Source organism: Pleurodeles waltl, chromosome 4_1 (genome assembly GCF_031143425.1).
Source record: "Pleurodeles waltl isolate 20211129_DDA chromosome 4_1, aPleWal1.hap1.20221129, whole genome shotgun sequence".
NCBI classification, from domain to species: Eukaryota; Metazoa; Chordata; class Amphibia; order Caudata; family Salamandridae; genus Pleurodeles; species Pleurodeles waltl.
Window position 1 is genome coordinate 771922858 of NC_090442.1, and position 27382 is coordinate 771950239.

General features: G+C 43.2%; 1 protein-coding gene across 11 annotated transcripts in view; it reads right to left on the reverse strand.

Annotated features, from left to right (window-relative positions):
- Positions 1 to 27382, reverse strand: part of SBF1 (SET binding factor 1) — a 1129538-nt gene that overhangs the window by 360092 nt on the left and 742064 nt on the right. For 3 of the 11 annotated variants that reach the window (XM_069229428.1, XM_069229424.1, XM_069229432.1), the window contains exons 25-30: positions 17188 to 17262; positions 15821 to 15960; positions 13943 to 14150; positions 13265 to 13461; positions 11706 to 11843; positions 6750 to 6827 (exon numbers count right to left, since the gene is read on the reverse strand). In XM_069229428.1, the coding sequence (XP_069085529.1) occupies positions 6750 to 6827; positions 11706 to 11843; positions 13265 to 13461; positions 13943 to 14150; positions 15821 to 15960; positions 17188 to 17262 (836 nt within the window). The remainder of the gene's footprint in view (positions 1 to 6749; positions 6828 to 11705; positions 11844 to 13264; positions 13462 to 13942; positions 14151 to 15820; positions 15961 to 17187; positions 17263 to 27382) is intronic. The other 8 variants (XM_069229425.1, XM_069229435.1, XM_069229433.1 and 5 more) reach the window with 3 other exon arrangements.

Genomic DNA, 27382 nt, shown 5'->3' on the forward strand with positions numbered 1-27382 from the left:
TTATTGGGAATAACTTTCATCATAGGGCTCTTTACCTAGTCCCTGAAGGGCTGGAGACTTTACCATCTCCAAAGAAAGCAATAAAGAGTCTGGGGTGTGGCTGAACTATCAATCAGGTAAGCCTGCTGCTACTTGCTTTAGAGTGCTTAGGCTACTGAGGAAAACATTTGATGTTCTCACTTTCTTAGCCATAAAATGTATTGTTTAAATTCTGATAATCTCAAGTCTGGACTATGGGAATGACCTTTACTTCAGTTCACCTCAGTACAGGGTGAAGAGACTTGTTTAGACTGCCGCCACACGTCTTCTTATGAACATTCCAAGACAACAATCGTCTAAACCGTCCCTAGCCGTCCTCCACTGGCTTGCGATACAACAACATATAAATTTAAGGCCCTCTGCATTATGCACAGAGCACTTCACAACAGGGGGCCTGCTCTTCTGAGGCCCATAGCCTCCCATTATATCCCCTGCAGGCGCCTCAGAACCTCTATGACTTCCCTGATGAAGATCCCTACAGTCAAGAGAGAACAGTGAAGTGGAAGATCCATGGCTTATAGAGCTGCTAAACTTTGGAACTCTCTCCCACTGGGGCTCTGCCAAATTAGTCATGAACTCTCCTTTCGAAGGAATCTGAATAACTGGCTGTTCTAGGGCTTAATCAGGTGTCCCTGCAGTCTGCTTTGTTCTTCTTCAGCGCTGGGAGCTCTTTGAGAAGCCATGCGCTTTATAAATCCTTTAAACTAAACTGCACATTGATCATCATCATCACATACATGGGAACACTTTTCAAATGGGCAAAAAGCCAAACTTAAAGCATTGGATTGGTAACATATTCAAATTCTCCTTATTAGTCACATTCAGACAAAAGAGTATCATCTTCTACAAAGAAACCAAGTAGAATCCTGCTGATGTGAAGATGCACCCCTGACATCCTCATATGATCCTCTGTTTTAGATCAATATCTATGGACTCTCTTCAAGAGTTGCAGTTCACTTTAAGTTCTTTCCTGAGTAATCTGAAACCCCTTTGCCTGGATCACACAAGAACATGTAAGCAATCTTAGAGTTTAATTCCGACTTGAGGTAACTGAATAAGACACCAAAGCAAACAAAAAGATTACTTAATTATAACAACCTGCTTGACCCAATCGTGCTGTAGGGTAACATGCTGTGCAAACTCCTGCGAATTTATCATGTTGTTGGCTAAGCACGTTGTCCTGACATTTTGACCCAGATACGCCATTAACTGCATCAAGGCCGGAGCACAAAAATGCCACATATGGATCTTCCTTTACATGCAAGATCAGACGAATAATAATATCTTAACAGAGTTCGATCTTACTTATGTGTCAAAACGTTATGATACCTAGGAGATGGTTCAAGATATCAAGCTAATATTCAGTCTGGCTTGAGAAGTGTCTTCCAGAATGGCATCAACCGAGATGTTTCAGACTGAAAAAGTGCATGATCCCTGATTTGGCTTTCAACATCTTTGAAACAAGCTACATGCAGTAATGGAAAACATCAGTGTAATGAACTTCTAACAGCAAGGCCATCTTTGCAAGCGAAACTGAATTTCAATGAAAGACAAAACCTTAAACCAGGGACTTTTATTTACATGTATAAAAGCAAAAACCTTCATCAAGGTAAAATAAATAAAAGATGACTTTACATTTAAAAACAAATCTAAAGCAAAGGAAGGCTAACAGAACACCTATAACTTAAGTGGAAAAACAAACATTCTCAAAACAGCAGAAATATCACAGCTGTCTGTAGTGGTGATCAAAAGGTTAAGTTGGTTAATAGTGGATGGTGTTTAGGATCATCAGCAACAAGCAAAGTTGGCAGAAAAGGTCACATATAAACGGACAAAAGATACAAAATAATCTAGGGATTGTGGCCAGTTTGATATAAAGGTGGGATTCTAGAAAGTGGTACTTTGCTTGCGGAAAATTGAAAGAGATCATTGCTTACAAAAGATCTGTGCACAATAACCCGAACATGTAAAGTCTTGCCTGCCTGTCACAAAATCATATTCCACTGAATGCACTGTAAATTCTTGGACCCAGGATTTTCAGCTGAGGTTAGTAAGAAAGTGGGCTGTTCCTACTTAACAGCACAGAACCGTATTAGCCTAGAGAAGGCTGTCACAGGAGATATGTTCCCTCCATCTACCCATCTCTCAAAGGATCATGAGCTCAACATCTACAATAACTCGGATCCCTACAGGAAGGAGTACAACCAAGAGATTTTCACCAGATATTATACAAGCTGCAGCATCATTCAGAACTTCAATAACTGCCTACTTGCAAACCTCTTCTGAAACTCACACTCCACTGGCATCTCTACTGTCAGATTCTCATTACTTTACTAGAAAAATATTTCCTCAAGGCTACTATAATTGGAAGGCAGTAGCTCAAAATCAGATATGAAAGCAAAATTAACGCCTCAATTTTGATACAGCAAAAACATTAAATACCCAAGTACCTTAATGCCAGTTTCACATGACAGTGCATGGAAGTTTGGGAAATATTTGTAAAAGTATGGTCATCAATTTGATCCAGAATAATTCAAACGAAAGGATCAATCATAAACTGTCAATAACTCTAAAATACATAAACCTTTTATTCAAGGATATCTCAAGCCCCAAGCAAAATGCTAACCCAAAACTAGAATAAAAGGAAGAGGTAAGGTATCTGCAACTGAGCCAAAAAAAAATACTGAAACTCAACACTTGAGGGAAATGCTAATTTAACATATAAAGGAGAAAGAAAGAAGACATCTGAAAGTGCAAGAATTGAATGGAGCCACTGTAAAAGATATTCATAAGACAACCAGATAATGTCATTAAGTGAACTACAAGTGTCAAGAGCTCAGGTGGCAGAATTTCAGTTTTAATTTATTTTTGTTTAAAAAAAGCTATTACTGCAATTATCTTGGTCTCACAACTAAACTCCCAAAAAGTACAGAGCCCTAGGCAATTCAGATTTAATTATTAAACTGTTAACATTATGGAAGTACAACTGAAACATTGAACCACATGCAAGAGGTAACTCTTCAGTTTTGACTCAAAACAAAAACAATTAAGACAAGGGTAAACCATTTGTCTTAAAAAATAAATAAAAAAAAGAGATAAAACCACAGACCAGCCTGTCACAATGTTTAGTCACATGACAGACATTCGCTATTCAAATTATCCAAAAACATAACGCAGTCCGATTACAAATCTAATTTTAAGTTTCATAAAATGTAATTTATTTCACAGCGCTCTGCACAAAGAAACAGAGTATACTTTAGGTTCAATGTTGAACAGCAGACGTGTAGGATATGGTCCGGGTTCAATACTTCAAAATAAAACAAAATCAATGTCAATACTGAATCACAAGAAAGAGCTAAGACTTTGTGTATGCAATCTCTTTAGTGAAACAGCAGTGAAAGAGCCCCTGATAACACAACTGCAATTCTTTAAAACAGAAATGACTTAGGATCCTCTGCACCCATTTTCAGTGATTTAGTGGTGAGTGATATCTTTACAGACCACCCAATCGCAACTTTCACAAGAATCCCCAGTAACTTGGTCTTAAAATATAAATGAAAAAAAGGCAAAAGTATGTACAACTCAATACTAAAAAATAAGGAAAAGCAGAAAGAAGACCACACACTGGTAGATCACACTAAAAAGAATATTTTTAGCACAGGTTTACCACTCATGCCTCCTCTGACCTATGTGATAAGATTTCAGTATTCTTTGAGAAAAAGAATAAAAACAAAATCAATGCAGCACTGTCCGTACTCCCTGAGGCCATATGTCCGGAGTTCAGTGGCAGTAAGAACTGGCCAACCAACTTTATTTCTTACTTGTTTCCTAAATTTGGGACTTTACTTTGCAACAAATAATTTGTGCCCTCTCACAATTTATTTCCGGGTCACCAGGAGATCTGTGTCCATTAGCTATAGCATAGCTAGTGAGGTTATTGCTCTGGTGATCCAGCAACTTTTTAACCGTTCTCTGGACTCTGCAAGAGTACCTCCCTGCAGGAAAAGGGCTAGAGTGGTCCTCCTCCTAAAAAAACACAAACCACCAAACCTGAGGTCTTGTCTAACGTACGTCCCATATCTCTAAAGCCTGCAGCTTCTAACATTCTGAAAAAAGCAGTCAATTGCCATCTATCCTCTTATAAAGAAGATGATCCCCTCTTACATTACACTCAGTCAGGATTCTGCCAATGTCACAGCATGAAAACAGCTGTTTTGAAGATGAGTGAGACTACTCAAATCAACCTGGACAAAGGGTAAAGTGCCACCCTCATTTTATTAGATCGATCTGCAGCATCTGATGCTGTTTCACACCCCATTTTATTACAACTTCTGTCTGAGGTTGCTTTGAAATGGCTAAACTTGTTTGCAGAGTAGAGGGACCAAGAGGTGTTGCAGATGCTTTTGACAGTCGATCTCTCTTCATCCATTACAGCTGAGGCCCTAAAAGCTTGCTTTTGTGCTGCTCTGCCTCTACTGAGAGAGAACCACCTACATAATGCTGATAAAATACATAGCCTCCTGTTTGGTCTTATGAAAGAGTAATATTTGCTGGCTGAAGGACCTCTTTTATTCCCTTGGTCTCTCTGCACTAGCCAGGAATCTGGATGGCAAAATAGATTACAAGCTGATTTTTTCACCTCAAATACCTCAGTGGCTTGCATCTGATTTTCTTTACTCGGATCCCTCAGGAAATTCTTGTATCTCCTACCCTTAAAAACATGTAAGAACGTGGTCCATGTGCTTATAACTTAAAGACTGGACAATGCCAATAGCCTGTATTTGAGTCTCCTGGACAGACTGACCAGGAAACTTCAATTAGTCCAAAATGCGGCTGCTCATAGGATAGAACTTTCACATTATACCAGAGAGCTACATTGGCTACCAGTCAAGAAGAGGATTTTCTTTAAAGCTCTCATTAATATGCACCGGTCATTCTGTAGACAGGGTCACACGACCTGATCAGGAGAATCAGGCAGTATCGGCCTTCCAGACACCTGCATTCAGCCAAAGCTTTGCTTGTTCTCATCTCGAGGTTTCGCAAGGTAAGACTTGGTGGCCAGTTTTTCATGGTTTTGGCTGGTGGAGATTGGAAATTGTTACCCATTTTCTCTCCAGTCTATTTTGCATGAACCATCCGTTCGTAAAACAAGAAAGACCCATCTCTTCTCAGCACATCAGCATTCCTTGCATCTATCCTTATGCAGAGAGTGCAGCGCCAAAAACTCCTTCCAATTTTCAGACCTATTGGACCTCTGAGAAGTCACGCCTGCTGATGTCGACTGCTGGGCCGCCATTAGCTTGAGGGACTGCTCCCTCAAAGCTTTCGGAACCATGGCCCAGCAGTCGGAACCCGATTTTGAGTCGTGGTCTCGGTCTAAGCACCAGCAACATAACTGGTGGGGGTTGGTCACCGACAAAGCACAGTGGCAGGCGCCACACAGCTTGAACCCAGTCTTCCTAGATGTCCTCTTCCTGCACAGACAAAAAGTGTCTTGACAAAAGGGTAAAAAAAGACAGAGGGTAGAGCTTGATTACGGATCTGCGCTTTAACTGGGGCAGAAGGAAAAGAACTGACATACGTGTGCCTGGGTGGTGCCTTTATAAGTGACCATGATGTCACAGATGGATCCAATGATGCTGACCGCGACACGCAGACCCGAACGATGCCACCCGACGGTGCACGCAAGGGTATTGCTCTGCATAAGTTCCGGGTTCCAAGGCAACGCCAGGAAATTCTAAAGATAAGGAATCTGCAGCTAGAAGCCTGTATCAGATCTAGCAATATAAAAATTAAATTACAAGAAAAGTTAAGAAGGTGGTGAATTAGCTAAAACACTAATCAACACAACTATGAGAATTCAACCACAAAAAGACAAAACTATGGGGAGTTACAACAATAGACTAACCATAGGCCTGGGAGAAATATAAAACATGATGGCGTGATTTGGGAAATTTCACGTTACACTTTTTCCGCAAAATGACACCATTATGGTATGTGTAATTACGCAGCCATAGTTACAGCTTTGAACGCGAATAACCAAAAGACATGCTGCAATTTGTTCACGGCAACAGTGTTTTTCATGCTTTTTTTATATTACTGTCAAAGGCATGCTAGCATCAGAAATTGAAGTGAGGACACATTCTACAATGTACAGCTAAATTATGGATTTGCATTTCATGTAATTATGCATAATGTGCCCAATATGTTGTGGAATTATGCAAAGGCAAATTACATTAATTTCACAGATCCTCATGAACAAGGTCAATACAATTTTCTACGAGAAGACAGAGAGGCTATGCAAAAAATCTCAATGCCCACTATATTGAAAGCTCAATGCAAAAAAACAAAAAGAACAAATGCCAAAAGGTGGATCTTTTAGTGTAAAATACAAAACTGTTGAATGAGTAAAAGACTTTAGCTATCTGAACTTTGATAAACAAGTGAGAATGCAAGACGTGCCAATATAATTTCCATATACCTATCCTAAGGCATTAAAGCTTGCTGTTCCCTCTTCAAGTGCCTTGAACTTATGATACTGCTTTAAGTGCTTAATACACGCCATCGAGAAACATTCACAAGTACTACATAGTGTATTTAAAATCTCTCTCACTGACAATCGCTTTTAGCCACTCTTCCTGGGACTCAGTCTGAACCTCATGGTGGCAGTCCTATTACGAACTCTACACTTGTGTGAAATGTATCCTCACCTCCTCGGCTTTCCTCCTTCCCTCCCATCACCTGCTTCATGAGAGATCCCAGCTTGGGCTGCCGCTTGTCTGAAGAATCTGTAGCACCACAAAAATACCAGCTTTTGCGATCTCTCTCTTACATATTGGAGGGGTGTCCCCACCAGCAATACTATTACAATTTAAAGAGGTCATCTCATCCTGATAGTTTCAGGTGAGGAGAAAAGAGAGAGGAAAAAGGTAGAAAGTAAAAAAAAGAGAAAAAAAAGGAGCATGCACAGTAAAACAAAACACTGATAGAAACCCTTGACTGGTAGGAAGTGACAGCTCTCTTCCCAATCTACTCTTGAAAGTAATGCTACAAATGCAGCAACAGGTAAAAAACAATTATGTTACAAAACTGAGTTTTGGTGAAAGCTCACAATTCTTCCGCTCCTATTCTCCTTCATTGGACACCAAAGGTATGAATACTGCATCCACCAATTCTAGAAAGCGTTCAGGTGCTTTAATTCAAGGTTTTCCTTATAGGAGGCCCCATCTGAAAAGGTGTAGACTACTTAACTACCACAGAGTAGGAAGAAATATTGCAGGGTTGTTGGTAGCATTTCATCAGCTCAAAAGACTTATAACGGGGTGAGATATTTTAGTTCATCAGTACCAATCTCAGAAAAATTGATGAATGGTTACCCAAGGGCTCACTAATAAACGTTTTGGGAGTTTGTCGTAGCTATTGACTTTCTAGCACTTAAAAAAATTATGGCTAACACTGTGTGAGGAATCTGAAAAGCACAGTAATACATTCTGTACTACAGTGCTGACTGGTATGACAAAATGCCCTCCTTTTGAAAATGAAAACAGGTGCTCTATTTTAGGTCAGCTCCCCACATAAAACCAAGCTACAACAAATCAAAACGTTTAGAAAACAAATAAGTTGCCCCACCACATGCAGCATACTGCACAGTGAGGAATGCACCATGGAACGATGGGTTCCACACAACTGGTGACACTAATCACAGATCCTCATGCACATCTGTCACAGTATGAGATCATTGTGAAGAAGATGAAAGGAAAAAGAGGAATACTTTGCTAACATATGATGTACATAAGATAATGCCAATAATGTTAACGTTTTGTGATTTACAGCACAAACTGTCCCACAGTAATACCCACAACAAGATAAAGTAGAGCGTTTAAAGAATGAAGGTAGATTCAAAGTAACTCTTTCAAAAGCCTGATGTAATAATTCAACAAACTCTTGAATGGGGATCCCAAAAGCAGTATTTAAGAAAATATAAAGGAAATAGGGAACCAACAGACTTCCTGCATGTTGTACAGACAGTGTGGACTATTGCCAACTGCTGCACAAGACTGAAGGAACCTTACTTTGTGGTACTGCAATAAAGGAAAATTAACGTATGCAGGAAAGTACCCTCTTTTTGGCATGTTACCCCCAATTTCTGCACAATGTCAGTGCGTTTCTGACTGTGTCACTGGGATCCTGATAGTCAGGACCCCAGTGCTTATGGTTTTTAGCCTGCTTGTCAGTGTGTTTTACTGTTTTCTAAATTGTACTGGAGTCCTACTAATTATAACTCCAGTGCTCATGCTCTCTCTGTTTCTAAATGTGTCACTACATACTATTGACTCCGTATTTCCCTCCAAATTAGCATATTGGTCCCCCTTATAAGTCCCTAGTATATGGTACATAGGTACCCAGGGCACTGGAGTTCCTGGGGATCCTCATGGGCTCCAGCATTTGTTTTGCCAGCCCAAACAAAGGCTTCTACAGGACTGCCATTGCAGCCTGTGTGAAATAGTGCATGCACTATTTCACAGCCATTTTCAATGCATCAAGTCACTTATAAGTCACCTATATATCAGGTCTTCCAACACTTAAGTCTGGGTGCGAAGTACACTAGCAGAGGTGCCCCCATGTCGTCCAGGCCCATTTTCCCAGACTTTGTGAGTGCGAGGACGCTATTTTAAGTGTGCACTGCACATAGCAATACCTATGTACAGCTTCACCATGATAACTCCGAATATGACCAAGTAAGGTGTCTAACAACTGAGAATTGTACCCCAATACTGATTCCAGTATTGGTTGCACAATCCCATGAACTCTGGGGGCTCCACAGTGGACCCCCAGTAATGCCATACCAGCCTTCTGAGGTTTTCACTGTAGCCCTAGCCGCTGCCACCTCACAGACAGGCTTCTGCCCTCCTGGGGCTTGAGCAGCTCAATCCCAGGAAGGCAGAACGATGCATTTCCTTTAGGAGAGGGGTGCTACAACCTCTCCCTTTGGAAATAGGTGTTACAGGCATGGGAGGGGTATCCTCCCAGAGCCTCTGGAAATGCTTTGAAGGGCACAGATGGTGCCCTACTTGCATCATTCAGTCTACACCGTTCAGGGACCCCAGTCCCTGCTCTGGTGTGAAACTCTGGTGTGAAACTGGACAGAGGAGAGGGGAGTGACCACTCCCCTGTCCATCACTACCCCAGGGGTGGTGCCCAGAGCTCCTCCAGAGTGTCCCTGGGTTTTGCCATCTTAGATTCCAAGGTGGTGGGACGCTCTGGGAGTATCCGAGTGGCCAGTACCAGCAGGTGATGTCAGAGACCCCTCCTGATAGGTGCTTACCTGGTTAGGTGACCAATCCCCCTCTCAGAGCTATTTAGGGTCTCTCCTCTGGGTGTTTCTTCAATTTCGGATGGCAAGACTCCAGCAGGAATCCTCTGAATCCTTTACTTCATCTTCTATTGACGGATCAACCGCTAACTGCTCCAGGAACTCTACAGAGCTGCAACAAAGAAGCTAAGACGACTTCTGCAACACTGTATCTTCAGTTCCTGCCAGCAACCTCAACAGTTTCCAGGTCGTGCATCCTTCGATGACTGCCTGTCTTCAGCCTGCAACAGAAGAACCAAAGGAATCTCCTGTGCAGTGACGGAGTCACTTCCCTGCTTCAACAGGCACCTCTCTGCATTGACGACCGATGCCTTGGGTCCCCTCTCCAGACGAAAGATGTGGATCCAGCGACACAGGTGGTGGACTAAAGTGATTCTGACAGTCCCAACGTCCAGCTGTCCAAATCTGGTGGAGGTAAGAGCTTGCCTCCCCACACAAGACAGTACCCTTGTGCACCGCGTGACTTGAAGTTGCCAAGGTTTGTGTGCGAGCACTTCATCCTGCTTTGCACAGCTTCCTGAGCTGTTCTCCACCGGGTGGGAATCCTTTGTGTCGTGCTGTGTGGGCCTCCGTTTGCACAGTCTTTGTCCCCGTGCTGTGGGACTCCTGTGCACGCTGCCTGGTCTTTTGAGAGCTCTCTGAGTGGCTGAGAACCCTCTCTGTCTCCCCCTCCTGGGTAGCGGCCACCAGATCCCTCCTGGTCCGGGCAGTGCCATTTTCCGCCAACCGTGAGTTTTGCGTGAGCCAAGGCTTGGCGGAATCCAGTGATGCAAACCAGACTGCATTCATCCATCCAGCGTGGGACATATTCTGCACCACCAAGAACCCGCATCTGTCTTCTTTGGTGCAATACTGGCTTTGTCTTCTCAGGGGCTCCTGTTCTACCTGGACTTTCAGTGCTTCTCGGACTTCGTCCCCTTCTTCCACAGGTTTTCAGGTCCAGGAATCCATTGTTATTGTCTAGCAGTCTCTTCTGGGTCTTGCACTGTCTTCTATCATGACTTTTAGTGTGTTTTAGGAACCTTGCTGTGTTTTACTCCTGCTTTCCTGGGCTCTGGGAAGGGGTATTTTACCTACCTTTGGTGTTTTCTTACAGTCCCGGTGCCCCTCTACACACTACACTTGCCTAGGTGGGAAACCGACTTCCGCATTCCACTATTTTAGAATATGGTTTGTGTTCCTCCTAGGCCCATTGCAACCTATTGTGATTTTCACTGTCTGTACTATATTCTGACTATGTACTTATCTGTTTTTGGTTACTACTGCATATATTGTGTAGTTTACTTACTCCTAAGGGAGTATAGTCTCCAAAGTATTTGTAGCATTGTGTCACTAAAATAAAGTACCTTATTTTGAGTATTGTCTCATGTGTGTGAGTACTGTGTGACTACAGTGGTATTGCAAGAGCTTTGCATGTCTCCTAGTTCAGCCTTGGCTGCTATGCCTACAGCTACTTCTAGACAGCCTGGCTTCTAGACACTGACTACATTTCACTAATAAGGGATGACTGGACCTGGTGTAAGTAACTTAGGCACCCACTACAAACCACGCTAGCCTCCTACAACGTACGTGAGATAGAGCCCTATTTAGAGAACAGAGTCAGAGAACAGAGTCAGGCTCTTGCTGGTTCACTCACAAATTTCAAATGCCAATTACCACGTTTAAAGTGAAAAACATCAATGGAAGAATGTTAAGCCCTACTGCCAACAATATTCCCAGAGATTTCCATGGATGCACACCATCTTGCTTGTTTCAGCTCTATGAAGGGGACAGAAACACCAGAACACAGAGGAGCATTATCGGGGTTCACTGCCTATCATCAGCTATGAATCCAATGAGAAGGGGTCCTGACATTTTGCCATGTATGGGACTAGAGGGCAGTACCAAAACCTCTTGCTAGCTGTCACCATTTCTAATACCAGAGGGGAAAAAATTGATTTATGGTCCATGAAGTGCTTTGATAATTAATTCCACTTTCTCCTTCATGGCAGACACCAGCACTATAAAGCACTAGAAGACATGGACAACTGCAAGGACATCTCTGTATCAAATGTTCTCGGAGTCAATGCCAGCGCCCTCCTTACTGCAGGCATAACTGGGCCTGGGATAAGTGCCAGCGATTCCTACCATCAATATAAAGAGGAGAAAAGGATTGTACAAGATTCCACAAGACGACAGTAAAGAAAACATTTCAAGCAAGATGATAGATGAAAATGTAGTACAGGAGGACAGTGTCAAGAGGAGGAGAAAGTGACAGCAGACAGAGCTGTTACAAGGGTGCAACCACAATTACCTGAGCTGTTCATGTGCACAGAAGTGAAGCCACTCAGAGTATTGCGCCCGCTCATCTCAGCATATCGGGGCATGGAGTTGATGATGGCCTGCAAATACTTCTCCTGCTCAAGGCTGGTGGAGTCAGTCTGAGAGGGCCCTAAGAAAGAAAAAAGGGGAGTGTGTAAGGAGTAAAGCATTGTGGGCCCTTAAAAAAAAGTCATCTATAAATCGAAAATGCTACTTACTATAACAACAGAATCTCATATTTGATTCACAAGATTTGTTTACTTCTGCCAACTGTGGCTGTACACAGATTAATCTTTAAAAGAGGAAACAACCTCCTGGGACAAACTTGAGCTGCATAACTACAAAGCTAGTGCTGAAGGTAAAACCACCTTTTGAAGCACACCTGTTTAACAGATAGCATTGCTTTTCATTGCTAGTTCAAAAGCAAAAAAAGGAACCACTAAATCACATATATGTGGTTCTGTTCATGGAATACCTTAACCTTCTGACATCAAGTGTGTAGCATCAGTTGTCAACTGAGAATAGATGCAGATAAATTATTGGTTTGGTGTGAGTGGTTTGTGGGAAACAAATCGACTGAGTGGTCCAACTAGCACCCAAGGCTACCAAGAAACTAAGGAAGGACAAAACAGTTTGTTCTTTTACTTGCCATCGTGTTCCATTGTTCGTAGTAAACAAATTGAATTAAGCCAAATTACCAGCCAAGGCTTCTGTAAACAGACTGATGCCCTAGGATGTAGACAATCTATCTCCTAACATGCCAACACTATACAAGTGTTGGGGGTCACATCTCATTACAGAATGTTCTAGCACATTTTGTTTATTTTTATGAATATCTATTATAGTGCACTATTCTACCTACTTCTTCTTAGAGCTCACAGCTCTTACCAGACACTGAGTTTGCATTTTACATGCTGTACCTGAATTCCCAGTCCATTATCTCCTTCTAGAACAAGCACTGACTTTGAAATCCCTGGAAAGTCAAGAGACTGACTTTATTTATGTATTTATTTGCTTTGTATAGAGAGCAGCAAATCAAATCACAGGAGAAAGATGAACGACAACTGCTTTAAAAGACAGGTTATTAAAATATTTCCAAAACAATAAAAATGTTCATGGCACTTCATCTCCAGCAGTAGAGCATTCTAAGCATTTACTCCCCAAGAAACAAACAATCAGGGATAACTTCATCTTGGAATCAAAATACCTGAACTAGGCACACAAAAAGGTAGAATGCTTTGACTCTACAGAAGAAATCCTTCAGTAATCATAGCCCATTATCAGGGTTTTCACTTGCATGGCAGTATTTTCTTCTTTAAATTCTGAAGCAAATTGAAAGGATTCAAAGAATGTGCAAAAAGGAAACAAGATTTGATCATTACTCAGCATTCACAGTGCATTTGTGTTTACATCAAACATACTCCTCTTACTTAAGTACAGTTCAAATGTGTACACTCACACATGTAAATTATAAGAGAAATAAATGCAGTTTAAGCATTTGTTGAAATGTAACCATTATGTACATACATAGGCATGCAAGGTCCTTTTTACCTGCAGCTGGAGCATTCTGGGACTTAAACAGCCCCACAACTCCTTTGCCATGGAGGCCCCCAGATCTCAAAAGGACAGCCTTGGTGCGCGAGTTTCTCCAGCAGATGACGGGGAATCTGTTTTGCCGGTAGCAACGGGAAATCTTCTGAATTGTGTTGTCCTGAATGCTCTGAGGGACGATCAGTAGTCCTGGGTAACTAAAGAAGAGTGCACACACACCACAGTTCAAATACATATATCCTCTTTAATAGTTTCACAGTTTAGCATCACAGAGGGCAAAATGCAGATGGTGGACTTGCTCTTCAGAAATCATAAATGCCACATGATGTTTTTAGGACTTACAAAGATAAAGGAGGGCATTGAGACATTCGTCCCTATTTTCCTGTAAATCAGTCAAACAATGAAGAGAACTCAGTTTGGGGATATTGCTACTGTGGGCAGGAAGAAATCCAGTAAACGTCTTATTCTGCCATTCTCCAACCTCCCCTCAGCAGCTGAACAGCCAGGAGTCTCACTTTATATTTTAAAGAAGCGTGATGTAATGTACATCATCCCGCAGTAGTAGCTGGGCAACAAATGGTTTCCTGTTATTCAACAAGTGTAGTGGTGTTTTTTTCATGAAGTTGCAGCATAGCAAGCTCTGGATTCTTCATAAATGCGAATGATTTTGCAACTTACCTTCTGCAGATGGCATACATTCGGTTCACTGTGGAGATCCTGAAGGGCTCAGTCTTAGATCTTGTTAGGCTGTTACTCAGCGTACCCAACCCCATCCTCTGGTAGTCCCGGCAACAGGCCCGTTCCACAATGTGGCTCATTGTCGACTTGTCAGAGGGTTTGATGGTGCTGGAAGTGGTCATGGTGCTCCTGTCCAACTCCTCCAATACTAAAAAAAAACATAAACATAAGGTGAAGACAGTCATTCATAAGGCTCAATTATATTACCACAGAATTATGATTTAAAGCCCATACACAATAGCATTGATGAACATCATTCTTGAAAGCCATAGACAACTCATGAGCATGCAAACTTTGTTTCAGCAATTTCTTTAAACACTAAGTTAATTTGTGTGAAACTTGCCGGCTCAGACACCCACATCCATGATTAGCTCCAAAATACTGAAACCGGGGCCTAACAGTGTCTGAGGAAGGAAAAGTTACTAATCATAGTTTTGCCCCAGAAAAATGAATCATCACTGAAATCACAAGCAATGAACAGTCCTGCTTACATGCAGGATCCCCAGAGCAGATAGTAAAAATATATATATGTATACTTTTCAACATGAAAATCCAATTTGTAAAAAAATAAAATTGAATATTTAACAGATTAATGCACACTACTAGCCAGCGTTTGCATATATGTGCAAAAAAGAAGGCAATTATAAATCAAAACAGTTCATAAATGTGTAAAAGTGACAAAAAAAATATTTCACAAATATTTTAAAAAGAAAAGCGTCAGAAATAGAAGACAAAGTAACTACTAAAGCTGCAGCCTAGAGCGCCTGAAAAACAGACACTCCTCCTTTGAGGAGGCACGCTTCACAAGTATCCCATAATGGCCTCTCATTGGGAGCTACTCATTTCTTGTGTACAGAAACCTAAACTCCTATCACTGAGACTATCAACGTCTTAAAACTTGAGCCACGAAGGAGGAAGGGTTGCTCCAATTATTTTAATTGAGATTTCTTGAAGGAGAGCTAGGATTACAGGTAAATAACTTTACCTTTTTAAGGGAGTCAATTTTGATAATACAGTGCTATTGTATCCACTAATATGGGTGTGGCTGAACAGGTTCAAATATCGAGCAGAAAATCTCTTCTCCCAGTCCTACCTCATCTTAGTTTAAATAAAAAATAAAAAAAATAAAAAACAAGTTGACGAAATCATAATTTGACAAAACTTTCATAACTCTAACCCGGTGCGCTACCATCCTGAACAAGAATGCTGTGAGAAAAATCTGACACAAAACCTGCATCTGTCCTGGAATTGAATCCTGGTAGGTAGGGAAAAAACATTAAAAACTTTTGCAATTCCAAACTTTTTTTAAACTGCAATCATATTTAAACACAGAAAATAGAACATGAAGAATGTTTTGTGGCAAATCTGTCCATCACAACTTTTACTGATTAAATTACAAAATTAGACTAGGAAAGGAAAGAAGGAGAAGAAAACAGGAAAGAAGGAATTTGAAATGGAGCAAAGTTGGGTAAAGCTACTTGGTTGTTGACTAGAGGGATGGAAATAGGAAAGGGATATGCAAAAAGAAGGAAATAAGAAGGTTAAGGGCTTCTCCCCCACTGGAAGGTAAGAAACGATGAGCATGTTGGGCTATCAAAGGGTAATGGAGGGAGGGCCTACCAACGTGAATATCAAAAACAGTAGCTACTAATCATGCAATGCAAATCTTCCTATACATGCATGTGTCAAACTAGACTGACAAATGGGATCCTACAATCTGATTATCATGTGGCAGATCGATTTTTGAAATCGAACTAATTAGAAAGGTATTTCTTTATACTAGCTTTAAGCAGTAAAACATAAAACACTCCTCCGCACCTGAGATCTCATCCTCATTGTCCTCCAGGGACTGCTGGCTGCTCCGGTACTCGGAAGTAGGTGGAGTGAACTTCTTTCGTGTTACATACTGGCGACCAATAGTCTTTTTGGCATTCTTCACCAGGTTTTTGGAAAGGGTTCTGATATGAAGAAGACAGAGACAATGAGCATGTTAATAATTTTGTAAGAATCAACAGCGTTTTTGAAAGATCACAGATGCCGATACAGGGTACAGCAACCATTTTATCACACAATCAAGTCAGAAGTGAGGCCACCCATGATTTATGTCTCTCTTTCGATAAGCCATACAACTGTCCTTGAAACTTTGGCAGTACTGCTGTTAAAAGGCCCAGGATGCAATGCAAACATTCGCATTCCAGACTGTACAAAAGAGACAAAGCAGCGGGGCAGAAACACACTGGCTCAGGGAAGTGCTCCAAGTGTTGAAAAGCACACAATGTCCAAATGTGCATAGTCAATCTATTTTAACAGCTAATGGAAAGGAAAGCATAAATTAGAGGGGGCCTACCACCTATTTAGTGACATGGGCAACAGGAACATAGGAAAACGAAGGAACACCTTGCCACACCTATGTTCAGTATTAAGCTACCAGTTTAGTTACTGAGGGCACTGAAATGGAAGTTGCGCAAGCAATACTTATAAAACAGGTCCATAGGAAAGGTTCACAATTATTTATAATTCTCTAAACTAGTTCAAAATCAAAAGTATGGTGAGTGGGAACTGGTGAATCATAAGCCCATACAGTGCTTTGACTACTTTACTGAATGCCCTCCCCTTGAGCTGAACAATGTTAAAATTATGAACTTTTTAAGAGCTGTTTACCAAATTTCTAAACAGTAATAACATCAACAGCCCTTCAATACTCTGGACTGCGTGATTGGGGGTTCACTACACAGACGAATTGGGATAAGATAGAACTACCTTACTCCTTTGAGGCCTTAAGAGAGGGTAACAAGTTCAAAACCATCCTCTACCATAATTACAGGAATTGAAGTTAGCCGAAACAACCGTATTATCCACCTAAAATACTACTTATAACCAAATCAATGGAAATAACTAGCCAGTGAACCCTCCAAGTCTAACAACTGTTCTGGATCCCAAGAAAATGTAGCACAACTAGACAATTAATTTGATTCTTAGACTGAATGCACACCGAGAAAACCCAAAGCAGCACCGCATGCAGTGGTACCAGGACAGCCTGCCGCAAAAGAATGCTACAGCAAGCAAAGATATATAAACAGTGATCAACACGGCCCGTATTCTGCCCCAAAAGCAGTGAAGTGACTGGCTCCCACCGCAAGAAAAGACCCTTCGCAAAGGATTTAGTATGAAGAATATAGTCTTACGTCGTTGAATGGCTGAAGTGACCAAGAGAAATGCCCACTGAGAGACTGTGGAACAAATCATTCACCTGGGAGGAACTGCGTTACAAACACAGAGAAAATGCTTAGGTGAAAAATGCAAACAATGCACCCCCACCCATCCAGCATTTAAGAGCTCAGTACTAGTGTAAAAAAAGCAGCCAAGCTAGTCAGGTTATTACATACTGTGCATAGAATAACTAAGTACAAAAATATTTACCTGCAACACTAGTTCTCCAGCATTGATGGCCTATAAAGAGGTATACATCTATGTGTACTAGATGTTCAGCGGACCTTAGAAATGAAGTCTTCATTACCTAGACTAGACAATCATAAGAAAAACCCTCGGACATATGGTACAGCAAAACTGCTTTTTTCCAAATGAGCGTAGACCTTGAGGAATCTCTAACTAATTATGTTATCATCAAACCTAAATTACACCCAAGCTTCTTTTACATGTTACTGAGAAAGGTTGGGTCTTTGGTCAGACAGGAACATACTCATGATGGAGAACACATGTTACAGATAATCTACACTCCCTTCTTCAGAATGGAACCTTCAACAGATTTACAAGCTTTAATGAAGTAGCAAGCAAAGCTGAAAAGGAAGGAAACAAAAACAAGAAAAGGATCACTTTAAGTGTTTCCCGTTGCAGCACAGACCTACCAACGGGGGACCAAGCAGAATTCTGGTAGAAGTGCTAAGGTACCCAAATGAATCTTTAAACCAATATGTTACTTACCTTCGGTAACGGTTTTTCTGGTGGATACAGTAGCTAACTGTGGATTCCTCACCTTATGAATTCTCCCAATGCTGCAGCATTCAACGGAAACTTTCTTCACGTCGACGAGGATGTCACAATTGCACAGCTCCGCACGTGACTCCGTTTGACGTCATCGTGGTAATAAGAAGTCCTCGCCGGCGTGCTGACGTCAGTTTCACCATATTTTACGTGCCTTTGAGGCGAACAGGTAAAAACTGTCTTCACAAGTACAATATATATGTACCAATAAAAATACAAATAAAAACCACAATATTTGTTTATATAAAAACACACCAAAAAGGTATATACATATATATTAAAAAGTCTAGGTATGACCAGTCAGGCAACAGGGAGGCGGGTGGGACTGTGAGGAATCCACAGGTAGCTACTGTATCCACCAGAAAAAGTGTTACAGAAGGTAAGTAACTTGTTCTTCTGATGGATACAACTACCTGTGGATTCCTCACCTTATGAATAGAGTCCCAAAGCAGTCCCGCACTCGGAGGTGGGTGCCTGTCCGGTCACACCAAGAAACCCTGCAACAAAGAACGTGCAAAGTGGACGTCCCTCCTAACTTCCGAATCCAAGCAATAATGCTTCACGAAAGTGTGGAGGGAAGCCCAAATCACTGCTTTACAAATATCCACAACTGGCACACCTCTAGCCAAGGCCGAAGTTGTAGACTTAGCCCTGGTGGAATGAGCCCCAATACCCTCAGGAGGAAACTTCTTTGCCAGGGAATAACAAAGCTTTATGCAAAGAATGACCCACCTGGAAAGGGTTCTCTTGTGGACGGCTTTGCCCTTCATCTTGCCCACATATCCAATGAAGAGTTGATCATCAATACAAAAGTCTTTTTTCCTTTCAATGTAAAAACTCAAAGCCCTTCTTGGATCTAGGCAATGAAGTCTTTCCTCCTCCTTTGAGTAAAAGGAAGGCAGCGTTATAGATTGCCCCCATATGAAAGAGAGTAACAACTTTGGGAAGGAAAGCCACCCTGGTGCTCAACACCACCTTGTCAGCATGAAAGGAAGTAAAAGGAGGTTTCACACTAAGAGTCTGGAGCTCACTCACGCCTAGCAGACGTGATAGCTGTGAGGAAAACTGTTTTCAAAATTAAAAATCTCAATGTGCAAGAATGCATAGGCTCAAACAGTGACCCATTAACAAAGTAAGAACCAAATTCAAATCCCATTGAGGCATGAGAAACGGAGTAGGAGGTAACTTGTTAGTCAGGCCTCTCAAGAACCTAATAACTATAGGAGACTTAAATAAGGAAGGCTGATCAGGAAGGCACAGAAAGGCCGACAGCACCGATAAATAACCGTGCAACTGCCCATCCCTTCTGTGCCAAGGAAAAGGAAAAAGCAAAACATAAGACAAATGGGCCTTCCAGGGATCAGTTTGCTTCTCTCCACACCAAGCAACAAATTTTGCCCATCTGTTAGCTTAGACGGTCTTGGTGGAGTGTTGCCTGGCCGATAAGATAACATCCACCACTTCTGGAGGCAAAGAAAAGGAACTCAGATTGCTGCGTTCAATCTCCAGGCATGTAGGTGCAGGCTCTGGAGGTGGGGGTGTAGAACCTGCCCCTGCAACTGCAAGAGGAGGTCTGCCCGGTGAGGGAGACAGAGAGGAGGGCACAGTGAGAGTTGAAGAAGGTTTGAGTACCACACCCTTCTTGGCCAATCCAGAGCTATTAAAAGGACTTGAGCCCGATCTTGGCAAATCTTCCTCAGAACCCGAGGAATCAAGAGTATTGGGGGGGAGAGAGAATGTGTAAAGTGACTGGTTGCACCAAGACATCTGAAAGGCATCCTCCAATGCTCCTTGCAAAGCATACTGGAGGCTGCAGAACGACGTTCTCCCGAGTGGCAAACGGGTCTATCTGTGGCAAACCCCACATCCAGAAGATGTGAAGAACCAGGTCTGGATGGAGACGCCACTCAGGATCGGCCGAGAAATGCTGACTGAGACTGTCCTCATGTACGTTGAGAACCCCGGCTAGATGACTTGCTACTATGCAAATCCGATGGTTCTGTGCCCAGGACCACAGCCGCAGAGCCTCTCTGTAGAGAAGGTATAACCCTACTCCTCCCTGCTTGTTGATGTATCACATCACATTAGTGGTGCCCGTCAAGACCTGAACTGACTGACCGCAAAGGGACGGGAGGAAGGCTTTGAGAGCCAGACGTATTGCCCGCAATTCTAACAGATTGATGTGAAACATCTGTTCCAATGGAGATCAATGACCTTTGATATCCCCACCCTAGAGTGGAAGCATCCATTATGACCGTGGCCATCGGAGGTGGTAGACAAAACGCCCTTCCTTGAGAAAGGTTGCTGTCCACAGCCCACCATCGTAGATCCATTGCAGCATCTCTGGATATTGTTATCGACTCTTCGAGATCCCCTTTGTGTTGAAACCACTGCTTGCGGAGGCACCACTGGAGAGCCCTCATGTGCCAATGTACATGAGTGACCAACAGAATGCAAGAAGCGAACAGACCAAGCAGACGTAGGACCTTGAGGACTGGAACAACCGTTCTATTTTGAAACATTAGAATAAACGCCTGACTGTCCTGAGGCGGAGGATAGACCCGATTCAATGTGGCATTCAGTACTGCCCCTATGAACAGGAGACGCTGAGAGGGCTCAAGGTGAGACAGGCATGTTTACTGTAAAGCCCAGGTTGAACAACAACCTTGTTGTCACTTGCAAGTGATGCAGCACAAGCTCTGGGCACTTGGCTTTGATCAGCCAATCCTCCAGGTAAGGGAATACAGATAATCCCTTCCTTCTGAGGAGCGGAAGTAAGACCAAAAGGAAGGACCGCAAACTGGTAGTGTTGCAACCCTACCATGAACTGGAGATACTTCCTGTGCGACTTCAGAATTAGGATATGAAAATAGGCATCCTGAAAGTCGACAGACACCATCCAGTCCTCCTTGTTCAACGCCAGAAGCACCTGTGCTAGAGGTAGCATTTTGAATTTCTCCTGTTTGAGGAACCAATTCAAAATCCTCAGGTTCAGGATAGGCCTCAATCGACTGCAGCCTTTAACAAAAGGACTTGCACCGCCTGCTGAAGCAACAGGAGATGATCTTCTACACAAAACAAATGACTGGGAGGGACGGGAGAGGGAAACTCCCAAAAAGGAAGGGCATAACCTTTCCCCACAATATTCAGCACCCAAGAGTCCGATGTGACTGACTCCCACTCGTGGAGAAAATGAAATATTCTGCCCCCTACGGGAGAAGCATGATCCAAGATGGATAGAAAACTAGGGCTGCTTTCCTTGTTGGGTTCCCCTAGAGGAAGAGGATGAGGCAGGATGCTGCTGGGTGGTTCCTCGTGTCGTAACCCTTCCCCGCCCTCTAAAAGAACTATAAAGAGGGTTGGCAGGCTGTTGAGTGCTGGACTGTGGCCTTCCGCGATAAGAGGACCCAAACAACTTTTTGTCATCAAACGAAAGGTCCAACAAAGTTGTTTGAACGTCCGTGGAAAAGCCAGAACACCTAAGCCATGCATGCCTCCTGGTTGCCACTGAAGTGCCTATTGCCCTGGCCACTGAATCCGCTGTATCCGCTGTATCCAGACCTGACTGGATAATCTGTCTGATCGCCGCTTGAGTGTCCGAAAGGAGCTCATCAAACTGCTCCTGCATATCCTGAGGCAAGCGCTGCACTACAGCTCTTGCCGTGTCCATCAGGGTATGAACATATCTCCCCAGCACACAGTTAGCATTGACCGATTTCAGGGCCATACTACATGAGGAGAAACTTTTCTTGGCTGCTTGCTCCATTCTCTTGGACTCCCTGTCCGACGGAGTAGCGGGAAACATGCCAGGTACAGATTGGGCAGAACAAGAAGCTTGGACCACCAAGCTCTCAGGAGTCTGATGTTGAGATAAAAATTGAGGATCCCCGGGAGCAACCCTGTACCTGTGTGCCACAGTCCTGGAAACCGCTGGAGATTTGACAGGTTTTCTCCAAATGTCCAAAATAGGCTCAGTAAGAGCATCATTAAAAGGGAGCAGGGGCTCCAGAGAAGTAGAGGAAGGATGCAACACCACCGTCAAGATGTTTGTCTTCTCTTCCGAAGCTGGTAACAAAAGTTTCAAAAATTCAGCAGCCTTCCTTATGACAGTGTGATAGGATGCTGCTGCATCCGTAAATTCACCCGGGGATGAAAGATCCAAATCAGGTGAGGTATCCAGTCCACTTGCAGAGTCCAGACCCTGAAACTTCCTGTAGGCACAGGAATCTCTCTTTCTTCTAACAACTGTTCCTGCTCCTCCAAGAGTCTCAAGGCTCTCCTCCTTGATCTCAATCTGGCCTCTAATCTGGGCGTCGACAGAGTTAGCTGACATCAATGATGCCGGCTTCAAGGCAGATGGACGTGGTGGAGGAGATGGTGGAGATACACTGTGTCCCGACCGGGACCCATCCGGCACCAATATTGACTCCATCGATAGCGTTGACACCATCATCTGAGGCAACAACGTCATCGGCGCCGAACCGGAGCACTCATCCGGATAGAAGGGCACAATCGGAGTTGACTTGTACGGTGCTGGCGAACCCAAGGAGAAAGCTAATGGACCCGTGGGACCAGCTGGTGCACCAGCAGGGGCCATAGCCTTATTGAAAATGCTAAACCCAGCATTAAGGAAAACCGCCGGATCTGCTTCCGGAGTCGGGAAGGCAGGAAATCTCTGGTCATCTTGAGGCGCTTGGGTCAGATCCGAAACTTGTACCACCGGCTCCTGAGCCAACACGGGTGAAAAGTGAGTCAGAGGACTCGACGACCTCAATCAGATGGCACCGGAGAAGCCTGTGGACTCTGAGGCTGGGGGTTAATAGTTGGACTGACCTCCCACGCCGCACGTCGTCGTCTCGCAGAGGACAGAGGCCGATCTCTGGAAGAACGGCATCGAGAATCGTGCCGGAGCCGCTTCTTATGAGAGCTCGAGGATTTGTGAGAAGAAGAGTCCCTCGCCTTAGATCTTCGATGACCCTTATGTTGTCGCTTAGCTTATGATAAGAATAGCTTAGCCTCTCTTCCTTTAAAGGCTTTCAGCGTCATCCTCTGGCAAGACTCGCATCCATCCACATCTTGGTCCAAACTTAAGACACCACAAGCAGTCTTCATGAGGGTCTGTGACTGACATACCACCCCCACACTCACGACAAGGCTTAAAACCTGATTTCGTAGGTGGAGACATTGTAACAAGTACAACAAGACACCTTCGAAACAGTAGCTGTTCGAGAGCCAGGAAAAAACTGTTAGCATCAAAGGTGCGGAAAAAAGGGAACTGACGTCAGCACGCCGGCGAGGACTTCTTATTGCCATGATGACAATGTGCAATTGTGATGTTCTCGTTGATGTGAAGAGCTGGGAAGAAAGTTTCCGTTGAATGCTGACGCATTGGGAGAATTCATAAGGTGATGAATCCACAGATAGTTGTATCCATTAGAATTTCATATATGGACAACAATTTACCTGGAGTTATTTATCAACAAGCCACACTTCTAGCATATGCAAATGCACACTTAGCACACTGGAATGACTGAGAAGAAACAACATATACAGTACGACCGATTCAAATAGAACTCCGAAACCATGCTGGGCATAAAAGTCGGGAAACAGACAAAAAAATAACATTTTGCCTTTGAAGAACCTTGCAAGTATGTAAACTGCTAACTCAAGAAGCAAAAATAAGAGATGTGATGAAAGTAACACTGCAGGCATGAAAGTGAAAAGAGAAAAACAGTACAAAGCTTTACATAAAGACATTAATTGGGCAAACTAAACATTATGCTATTAAAGCCAATGAGAAAATAAAAATGAAGAACATGAATTAAGTCTAGGACTGGAAATAACGGCACACCAAGTTCCAGAATGCCTGGTGGAAAATTATCTCATGTCAATATCCTAAAAATCTAGAATGGATCCTGAACTAATATCGCACTTATGTAGCATATGGTGACTGCACTTTTAGTTTGGATCACAACTACAGGGAGTGCAGAATTATTAGGCAAGTTGTATTTTTGAGGATTAATTTTATTATTGAACAACAACCATGTTCTCAATGAACCCAAAAAACTCATTAATATCAAAGCTGAATATTTTTGGAAGTAGTTTTTAGTTTGTTTTTAGTTTTAGCTATGTTAGGGGGATATCTGTGTGTGCAGGTGACTATTACTGTGCATAATTATTAGGCAACTCAACAAAAAAATATATATACCCATTTCAATTATTTATTATTACGAGTGAAACCAATATAACATCTCAACATTCACAAATATACATTTCTGACATTCAAAAACAAAACAAAAAAAAAAATCAGTGACCAATATAGCCACCTTTCTTTGCAAGGACACTCAAAAGCCTGCCATCCATGGATTCTGTCAGTGTTTTGATCTGTTCACCATCAACATTGCATGCAGCAGCAACCACAGCCTCCCAGACACTGTTCAGAGAGGTGTACTGTTTTCCCTCCTTGTAAATCTCACATTTGATGATGGACCACAGGTTCTCAATGGGGTTCAGATCAGGTGAACAAGGAGGCCATGTCATTAGATTTCCTTCTTTTATACCCTTTCTTGCCAGCCACGCTGTGGAGTACTTGGACGCGTGTGATGGAGCATTGTCCTGCATGAAAATCATGTTTTTCTTGAAGGATGCAGACTTCTTCCTGTACCACTGCTTGAAGAAGGTGTCTTCCAGGAACTGGCAGTAGGACTGGGAGTTGAGCTTGACTCCATCCTCAACCCGAAAAGGCCCCACAAGCTCATCTTTGATGATACCAGCCCAAACCAGTACTCCAACTCCACCTTGCTGGCGTCTGAGTCGGACTGGAGCTCTCTGCCCTTTACCAATCCAGCCACGGGCCCATCCATCTGGCCCATCAAGACTCACTCTCATTTCATCAGTCCATAAAACCTTAGAAAAATCAGTCTTGAGATATTTCTTGGCCCAGTCTTGACGTTTCAGCTTGTGTGTCTTGTTCAGTGGTGGTCGTCTTTCAGCCTTTCTTACCTTGGCCATGTCTCTGAGTATTGCACACCTTGTGCTTTTGGGCACTCCAGTGATGTTGCAGCTCTGAAATATGGCCAAACTGGTGGCAAGTGGCATCGTGGCAGCTGCACGCTTGACTTTTCTCAGTTCATGGGCAGTTATTTTTCGCCTTGGTTTTTCCACACGCTTCTTGCGACCCTGTTGACTATTTTGAATGAAACGCTTGATTGTTCGATGATCACGCTTCAGTAGCTTTGCAATTTTAAGAGTGCTGCATCCCTCTGCAAGATATCTCACTATTTTTGACTTTTCTGAGCCTGTCAAGTCCTTCTTTTGACCCATTTTGCCAAAGGAAAGGAAGTTGCATAATAATTATGCACACCTGATATAGGGTGTTGATGTCATTAGACCACACCCCTTCTCATTACAGAGATGCACATCACCTAATATGCTTAATTGGTAGTAGGCTTTCAAGCCTATACAGCTTGGAGTAAGACAACATGCATAAAGAGGATGATGTGGTCAAAATACTCATTTGCCTAATAATTCTGCACTCCCTGTATGTTTCATTCCACTAAGCTATCTCTAGGTCAAAACCAACAGTCAAGTTTTCAGGGGGTTGGTTTGCTGGGGTATATAGAAAGAAGAATAAAATCCTTGAGCCATCTGTGGGCAAGGGTGCACTCTGCAGCCACTGAAGCACACAACCACTATTGCTATAAAGTCCAGAACACAGTGACTAAAAGGAAACAACTGCTGACAATGTTTCAGTGCCACAGATGTTGGTGTTAACTGCTGTACCAGTGACTAACATCTGCTTATTCTGTAATGCGGTGGCACAGAAGGGAAGTATCTCAGGGTTATTTCTGCTACCTATACTTTCTCTATTTGTCAGATGCTGACAAGTAGTTTATATCATTGCTGCAAAAAAGGAAAATTCATTGTTTCCTAAATACTGTCATACCTAGATTAATCAAAAAGGGTCACACATATCTTCACTGTTAGAGACACTAATGCAAATAAGACTGTAATTATCATATGAAAAAGCAAACCAATTCTGTCATGGGTAGTCAGCTACTGCACACAGAGGAGCAACTAGCAAATAGATTTGTGAAACTATTGCTAACACTACAAGCAGAGTTTTTATACCACATGCCTCTGCAGAGGGAGCCTGATGAGCAAATCATATAGTTAAGCTTAAATATGATCAGCTCCCCTGAGCAGATAAAATACAAGCACACTGCTTACACCCATTGTGTGACTATGTCTAGTGTAAGGAAAGGAGCTAAACCAGAAAAATTGACAAACACAAATCTCTACATAGGCAGAGCATGAAAAGGAGGATTTAAATATGTGTCACTGTGAATAACAGTTGTCACAAAACTGACTTGTTCAAAGGACAGGGTCATAACTTGCAAGTCACTTGCAATTTCTACTTGTGAATGAACAGGTTTAAGGTAGGATGATGTGTGTTTGTATTTGTGATTCTTGTAACGCGCATTCAGACCAGAGGTATCCAAGTGCTACGCACATGATGTAGCCGAAACCATCCCAGATCAATATTTTAAGATGTTTACTCTAAAGGGAAACGGAACATGTCTTAAGATTTTTCCGAAATGGTAGCAGAGAGGGAATGGCTCTAATCCCTACTGGAAGAGTGTTCCATAGTTTAGAGGCTGCTGTTGAGAAGGCCCTGTCTCCCCATCTTACTTTGTGGGTTCTGAGAATCTTGACTAGCCTGAGATGCGACGATCCTAAGACGCGATCAGGTGTATGCCAGCTGAATGAAGTTTGTAAGTATTTTGGACCTTAGGAATGTAGAGCTTCGTGTACCAAACACAGGCCCTCATTCGGACCTTGGCGGGCGGCGGAGGCCGCCCGCCAAAGTCCCGCCGTCAAAATACCGTACCGCGGTCGCAAGACCGCGGCGGGTATTTTGACTTTTCCCCTGGGCTGACGGGCGGCCGCCGAAAGGCCGCCCGCCAGCCCAGGGGAAAACGAGCTTCCCACCATAAAGCCGGCTCGTAATCGAGCCGGCGGAGTGGGAAGGTGCGACGGGTGCTACTGCACCCGTCGCGTATTTCACTGTCTGCTATGCAGACAGTGAAATACTAGCGGGGCCCTCTTACGGGGGCCCCTGCAGTGCCCATGCCATTGGCATGGGCACTGCAGGGGCCCCCAGGGGCCCCGCGACACCCCCTACCGCCATCCTGTTCCTGGCGGGCGAACCGCCAGGAACAGGATGGCGGTAGGGGTGATTCCAACGGGCAGCGGAAAACCGGCGGGAGACCGCCGGTTTTCCATTTCTGACCGCGGCCAAAGCGCCGCGGTCAGAATGCCCAAGGGAGCACCGCCGGCCTGTCGGCGGTGCTCCCGCCCCCGTTGGCCCTGGCGGTG